The sequence below is a fragment of the Nicotiana tabacum genome, chromosome 12 (assembly GCF_000715075.1).
Source record: "Nicotiana tabacum cultivar K326 chromosome 12, ASM71507v2, whole genome shotgun sequence".
Classification (NCBI taxonomy): Eukaryota; Viridiplantae; Streptophyta; class Magnoliopsida; order Solanales; family Solanaceae; genus Nicotiana; species Nicotiana tabacum.
In genome coordinates this window covers 78,706,525-78,715,009 of record NC_134091.1, presented here as the reverse complement: position 1 = coordinate 78,715,009, position 8,485 = coordinate 78,706,525, and the positions used below count along the sequence as shown (strand labels likewise).

General features: G+C 39.0%; 1 protein-coding gene across 1 annotated transcript; it reads left to right on the top strand.

The window, feature by feature from the left end:
• Positions 1-7,502: 7,502 nt before the first annotated feature.
• LOC107809491 (uncharacterized) lies at positions 7,503-8,243 on the top strand. Its single transcript, XM_016634139.2, has one exon. It carries the CDS (start codon positions 7,503-7,505, stop codon positions 8,241-8,243), a length of 741 nt encoding a protein of 246 aa, XP_016489625.2.
• Positions 8,244-8,485: the final 242 nt, after the last annotated feature.

Here is an 8,485-nt window from a genome sequence, read left to right as displayed (position 1 = left end):
CTCCAGTCCAAACATATCATATGGGAGCATTTACACAGGTATATATGTATAAGCTAAATGAAATACGATTCTCATGCTCTTGGACTGGTATAAATAACACGCTATAGTGTAGCCTTGAGCAATTATGCTATCACAACTCAAATCGGCAAGTTAACGCACAATTAGTAACTACCCAATTTAATTAGGGAATTAGCCTCTTTGTAACCTCAAGTATAGTCCAGATAGTTCTCAACAAAGGTACGAATACGAGAAACATTATAACTTTAATCTTAACAGTCAACTCTAGGCATATCATAGCCTAAGAATTTTTTATTTTATTTTTTCCCCGATACCCGCACATGGGCTCAAACCTCACATATATGTGCACTCATAGTGCATAGCTATCACAAATAATTAACGCAACTAGTGCCTACACTGAGTTTAAATAAAATACTCACCTCAAACAGGTCGCAACCCTGAAACAATATGCTTCTGAGAACTCCCAGTCTCCAAATTCATAAGACATATGAATCCCCGTAACTGATCCCAACTCCAGCACTCGAATAACTAACACATCTTTCATGCACGATCCTCCCACTAGGAATACTTCCAAAATTCTTCTGTGCCACATAGCAATAATTTGAATATCAACAGTCTATCAACCAGCTGAGTATTGCAATACCAATGAACATTCGTAAGTCAAAACACAATGCGCCTTTTGAAATGCGCACCCTTCTCAGGGGTTACCGAGCAGTTATAACATTCATCTAAATATATAACACTAACCATTTTGTCTAGAATTCGTGACCTTCCCTTTAAGAAAGAACTGCCACCTTGTACATGTAAATCTTAATCCCGCACAACACACCACATCTATCATGCCATCATGTGACAAGCACAAGAATCTCATTATCAACTTTGAGTCACCAGTAAATTACATACCCTATTAGTTAGAAACCTTTCTCTTGCTTCTTTTCAGGAGGAAATCACAATACATGACACGTTCCCCACACCGGTAGAAAATATCTGGTTCAACCATGGTAGAAACCATCAAGAATATTTTGAAATCCATTTGCACATAACCAAGCTATCAGAACTGAATTCCTCTAACTCGACCAAGCCACACAGGTTGCCAAATCCGAGAGTATTGCCACAAAATACCCGTAAAGTCTCACCACATTATAATTACCCCTAAAGAACCGAGCATACCATTACCATATTGATCCAGCATGCTACCCATTTTTCCTATTTTCTCCGAGTTTCTTCCTCAAGTTGCCATTTCTCCTTGTCAGAACACTACTATCCTTACCCAAAGCTCACTACAAGACATCCTAACATTAAACCACACCCCCTAAGGCCCATAAGCCATTGTATTCTTCTTAAGCACCTACATAAATGCCACAACTGTAACACTCACTCTGAAAATACCTTATGCGAATTTAAAATTATTCCTATTTCCTTTCTTATACTGAAATGTAGAATCCATAGTCAAACAGAATTACTGCACGTCCCGATACCATCTAATGTAAGTAATCGATTCTACTTGATATACAAATTTGAAGAAGAAAAAATTCAATAGCCACATATACATTTTGAATCCATTAGAACCCTCTCAAGAGTCATCCACTCTGCTCAAATCTAATTTGCTCCGCCAAAATGGGCCGAAAGACACGTGCTCCTTTAGCACAATCAACACTCAAAGAAGTAACCTTGCCTTAACACGACCAATCAAATTCATACTTCGTGCGCACTACATCCTTCAAATAACAACTTAATCATTCCATAATTTTCATAGTTTCATAAAGTGCAATGCAACCCGTATTCAGGAATTTCCTTACCCGAGTCATCCTCGATCTCCACCTCTGCAAGTCATAACTAATCCACCACTATGCATCAGACCAAAACTAAAATTTTACATATATCCATCAAATTGAACTATCAATAACAGGCTCTCCCACTTGGCTCAAAGCCATACAACAAAACACTCAATAACTGACAATACCCATACTTTATTACTACCATAATACTGCAGTCAGTTCAACGAAAATTCTTCTCAAACTTATGCAACACCCACCATAAAATACCTCAATCATCCGCTAAGTTCGCATTTATTCTCGTGACAGTCAAGTCAACTTTCTCAACCAGATTCAAATTCAAATCTCAACACATACGCCCAGCTGGTAGAAAAGAAACTCTTCACTCAACATTATAAGGAACACACCTACATAGATTACTCTGCAGGAGATAACCCACATGCTTAGCCTCAAATTGGCATCTTGTTATACCCTTTCGCAATTACAATTACTACAAAATTACTTACTCCTTCTGAGTCCAAACTCATTAACAAGACATGAGAATTTAATATGTCCCACAATTTAACAGCGTGAAAGATCTTTCAATACACTCACATCTCAAAACTATACGTCAAATCGAGACAGAAGTCAAATACCCAATAGTCCTTTTAACTTCTCAAGCAAACATTTTTTTTCGTCACTTTCAAACCATCCGAGCACCTCCCGCAATCACAATATAATCATCATATGGTCATCCAGCCATTCATCGAGCCACAAATTTCACTCATAGGGACACTACCGGACATATGAGTCCAATTATACAAGTTCACACAACTGAAACTATCCTGCCTAAGCTACGGTCTAATTCTGGCCTCAAGTGCTCCAGACTGGTCCATCACCAAAATACAGAATACACCTTTCGAACCTCGTTCATGGAATCACAAGCCGGCGATGCACATCTGATACCGAGCGCTAACATGCGCACGCGAATGCGTAGAAGGAATTCAAAGAGTTATGTTTCAAGCTGAATCAATTCTGCACGATAGAATACAAGAGAGTGAAATTTTCCTAAGGGTTCGACAACCTCTCAAATATAAGTACAGACGTCTCCGTACCAATCCGCAAGACTCTACTAAACCTGCTCATGACTCGTGAGACCTATGTTACCTAGAGCTCTGATACCAATTTGTCACGACACAAAACCTAACCCGTCGTGATGGCACCTATCTCAATACTAGGCAAGCCGACAATCTCAATAAACCACATATCTTTTAAATTTGAAAACATAATGATTAAATTCAGTGGAAGAAATCTCACAAGTACAAATATAAATACTGCCAAAAGCCGGTGTCACTTAGTACATGAGCATCTAAATTGAATACAAAGTCTGACAGATAAAATCACTGTCTGAAAATATAGAACAGTACAATAATTAAACAGGAAGGGAATCATGTATGCGGGCATCAAGCAACTACCTTGATAGTCCCCAACAGAATTAACTTCAAAATCTAGCAGCCGCCGTATCCGGGAGCACCTGGATCTGCACACGAGGTGCAGAGTATAGTATGAGTACAACTAACTCAATAAGTAACAAGACTAACCTCTGGGCTGAAAGCAATGACGAGCTCCGTAGGTACAGTCCAGTATAAATAATGGTACAAAAATGTAGGCATGCTTTTAAGTTTAACAGTTAAACTCAGTACAAGTGAAATAGATCAATACTGCATGATATGAGGTATATGACGTCTCAGTAGAAAGACCTCATGTAAATACTGGTCACAAATTATTCGGTCACTCGGTACATTTTATGGCCAATCCAGCCCAGGGGTGTTCCAACCCATATATTAATACACATCGACTGACAGTCAGTCACTCAGTACCGTATAAGGCCAATTCAGCCCTGGGGTAATTTATCCCCAAATGTAAATGATATGGACAAGATCCATATCCAAGTAAATTTATTATAATATAAATAACTAAGGCAAGTCCATGCCCTGGAAAATTCATCCCGAATATGTATAATGATCTACGCTCACTGGGGGGTGTGTACAGACTCCGGATGGGCTCCTTCAGCCTAAGCGTAATATAAAGCCGATATGGCTTACTGCAGGCGGGTAGTCCTGATCCGTATAATAAATAAGCCTATAAGGCTTGTTGCAGGTGGGCAGCCCCGATCCATATAATAATAAAGCCAACAAGGCCTGGCAAACTCGATTCATATAATAATAAAGCCAACAAGGCCTGCTGCAGGCGGGCAGCCCCGATCCATATAATAAATATCTTTACAATGGATGAGTATGACTGAGTATGAAATGTATATTTTAAAACAATTAATTTAACAGCAACACGACCCCATGGGTCCCAAAATATCGGCACGTAGCCTAAACATGATCTTTAATAAGAGGCCCAACTCAATTTCTCTAACACGTGGGAAATGTTCAAATAATAACATGATTCTTTAATTTATATAACTTCACAGAATTTATTCAAGTCACAATTTCAATGGTGCACGTCCACACGCTCGTCAACTATCGTGTGCGTCACCTCCAGACAATTTATATAACACCAATTCAGGGATTCATACCCTCAGAACCAAGTTTAGAAGTGTTACTTACCTTAACATGACGAACCCAACGTCGAGCAAGCTAATTAGTACTCAGGAAATTCCATTCCTTGCGTATCCACCTCTGAATGCCTTCTTGTCTCCTCAATTCAATGCCAACGATCCGAAACTGAAATTTACCCCTTAATGATACTAAACGATCTACTATATTAAGCAACTTCAATATACAATATCAACATCCAATGGGACCAACATTAGTAACCAATTCCATAGTTTAAGCCATTTAGACAATTTACCAAACACCTAGTGGGCATACATTTATACATTTCTTAACCATAGAATTAGTTCTTCCAACTACCATCATTTACCAACAATTCATCCCACCATCATTCTTTAACAACTTATAATCCTAACATCACGTGTGTGACCAACTATTCTCACCCAACCAACAAAATTCCATCAAATAATCACCTTTCAATCTCTACAATGGTTATGTATTTAAATTGAGAATTTATGGCTTCCAATCACTATACCATAAGTTTCAATACTTGATTCATACTCATATTTCCATAATAAATCCATACATGTACACATAATACTCTCACACCGAAGAATCATACTTCTTATGGCCTACTTTTAATCCAAATCCCGAAATTAAAAACTAGGGCATGGAACCATACCTCTTTGATGAAGATCTTGTGATTAGCTTTCTGGATTCTTGAAGATTGGTGCAAGATTGGATGATTAGAATGTTAGGTTTACTCCTTCTCACTCTAAAATGCTCTTATATCTCTCTAAAACATCAGGTTTTACCTCAAAAATGACTTAACCCATTTCTCTACATGGCCTTGGGGTTATTTAATGGGTTCCTACGTGCGTGGCCGCACACCTGGGCAAGTGGCCGCGCATTTGGCCGCTCACCTGAGGCAGAAACTCTCAAATATGCGCGGCCGCACATCTGGGCGCGCATATGACACAGGTCCAGTAAAATGGCCATAACTTTCTGTATACATATCCAAATGACAAACGGTTTGATGCGTTGGAAATTAGACTCAAAGGGATTTGATTGGATAGGTTATACAGCATATAAATCTTCATATCGTGAGAGTTATGCTTGTTTGAATTTAGGTCTTATGCAAACTCACTTGAAACTTTATCCCATCATATATTTTTTAACTTGACTTAGTCTTAGGGCTCTTCTTAGACCACAAACCATTCTTAATGCACCCCATATATATATTATTATGATCAATTAATATTATTCAAATTATCAGTCTTGTTCATACCCGAATTAATATAATTAGCACCCGCCAATTTTCTTAATGGTGATGATCCAGAATTGCATAATAAATTTGAGGAAGGTGATGATCAAGGCAAGGAGAAGGCAGTGGTGGTGCGTAGTGATGTAGTTGGGACTGCTGCTAATACTTCTAAGGTGTTGTTGAGTGGAAAAGTGCTGGAAAAACCTATCCCTAATCCAGCAAAGCAAGAATCGATGCAAAGGAGGAATAATAGATATCAAAGAGACAAAAATGGCCACATTATTGAAGCTGCTAGTGAGAAAGAAGGTGACAAATTGAAAGGAAAAGCCAAAGAAGATGGAGTTGCGACTAAGAATTCTTTTGATGTTTTGGAAGTTGAAGAATCAGACAAGACAATTTTGAGGATCACTGAAGGCAAGGGTGAAGAAAATAGCAAGGACAAAAGGCAAGAAAAAGACAAGGATCAAGCTAAAAAGGGCAGGAGAAGGTAAATTTGAAGAATTTCAGAAATCCTAATCCTATTCCTATAGGTAGTGGGAGTAGGGCATCTGGGAAGGAAGGAATCCCAAATTCTAAGGGAGAAGGGATTAATCAACTACAAGACCTAATACACATGAAGAAAGAAGTTGTGGAAAAAGTTCTTGAAAAGGAAAAGAGTGGGAATCATTCTCCTACTCATACAGGGAAAGGAACTAAAGCAACTATAAAAGGAGCTGGAGATGGAATTATCAATGGATTGAATGGTTCAGCTCCTAGCCCTACTGGCAATGGGGGTAGTGAAGAAATTATGAAGGAAAGAACAGTGGATTGGGTGACAAGAAGGTTCATTGCAGCTCGTGAAGACATTCTTGTCACTACTAATTATTCATGTCAAGAAATTCCTACGCAAACAGTTGGTGATAGCTCATAAGGTTTGGCAACTTCTGAGACCCTAACTGATGCAAGGAAGGCTTGGTGTGACAAAGTTGAGGAAGTGGAGAACACAATTGTAGGAGAGTTGAATGACAAAAGCAATGCTCAAGCTAAAAATTTGCAAGAACTAAAAGAGGGTGGTTTGGAAATCCTAGCTACAGTAAACCCTAACCCTAACTGCCCAAAAATTAGGGTTGAGGGTAGCTCGAGTTTTAAGGTTAAGCAATCAAAGCCATCAATTGGAGGTGATAGAGGATCATCAAAGGAAGCTGGAAAGCAAGGTGGATCAACTCAATTAACATTGAGCAAGAAGAAAGGCAATGGAACAGTAAACCCTAGCAAAACGGGGGAGGTTTTGGCCTTTGTTGATGGTGTTCCAGTGAATGCATTGGAGAAGGGACTTGATGAGAATGTTAATATGAAGGTTAGGGATGATACAATGGGGTCAGACCAAAAAACAGACAATGGGAAGGGTAGTGATCTTATGAATAGTGTTTTCTGGGCAGACTGCTACAATATTTCCTGGTTGGGCAATGTTTATGAATTGCAATTCAAAAAGATACAGGTTGTTGTGTCTTCTATGGAGCAGAATAAGGTGAACGAAGAGCTGAATGAATACACTAAGGAACAATTTGAGCAAGCAATTATACCAAGATCAGTTGGGGAAGTAGAAGCAGTTCCAATGGCTTGTGAATCTGTCCCTGAACAGATAGTGCAACTGCAACTTAGTGTTCCATTGAAGACCCCTTTGCAATACTTACATAATCTAGTTACACACAATGTAGCACCAATAAAAGAAGATATAATGAAGCAGCAACCATTAGAGGAAGAAGGAGATGATGAATCAACTGCTGGCAATTTTAAACAAGTCATGAGGGAGGCAGATGTATCACCTAAAGCTAGTGAAAAGGGAAGAAAGAAGACAAAGAAACAAATCAAAGAACCTCAGCTACCTTTAAAAACCATGCCCAGGAGGGAACTTTCTCAATCCAAATGATGATCAAGACACTCATATGGAATATTAGGTCTGTGAACACTCAGGATGCCTTTCCTAGATTGATCAACATGCATAGGGAGCACAATTTCTTTGTCATTGCATTGATGGAACCTTTTCAAAAGAAAGGATTCATTCAAAGATATAGAAGGAGGTTGAACATGGAGACTGCCTACTCAAACATTAATGGGCAAATATGGTTGTTCTTTGATGCTGTGGTGGAATGGGAACTAATTGAGGATACTGAACAACAAGTAACTGTGAAGGTGTTTCACCATGACCTAGGGCAGCACATGATGATGACATTTGTTTATGCAAAATATTCAGCCTTAGAGAGGTTGGAATTGTGGGAGCTTTTGTATTACTTAGCTAGTGATATGGAGATGCCTTGGCTTGTAGGAGGGGATTTTAATATGGTGGTACATGAAGATGAGAAGATAGGGGGATTGCCAGCACACCCTCCCGAGTATGAGGATTTTGCCTTCTGTGTTAACTCATGTGGATTGTTTGATCAAGGGTACAAAGGGAGTCCATTTACATGGTGGAATGTGAGACCAAATGTTGAGTGCATATTCAAGAGATTGGATAGGATCTTTATGAATTTTCCATTCCAAAACATGCTGCCAACTATAGAAGTGGAACACTTAATTAGAACTGGATCAGATCATGCACCTTTGTTCATGACATGTGGGGAGCAGACTGCCAACTTTGTCAAGCCATTCAGGTTCTTGAATTTATAGGCCAAGCAAGATACATTCATGGAAGTGGTGAAGCAGAATTGGGAAGCTGATTTTATTGTTGACTCCTTTTTGATGTTCAAGCAAAAGCTCAAGAAGGTGAAGGCAGCTCTATCAAAATGGAGTAGGGAAACATTTGGTGATATCTTCAAGCAGTTGGCTATCTTGGAAGACATTGTTAGGGTGAAGGAGATGTTGTTTGAGGAGGAGCCTACAATAGAGAATAGGATTGTTCTTCAAAGAGC

What these genes read in the sequence shown, in the direction of transcription:
- LOC107809491 (XM_016634139.2), top strand. Translation starts at nt 7,503, where the DNA reads ATGATGATCAAGACACTCATATGGAATATTAGGTCTGTGAACACTCAG.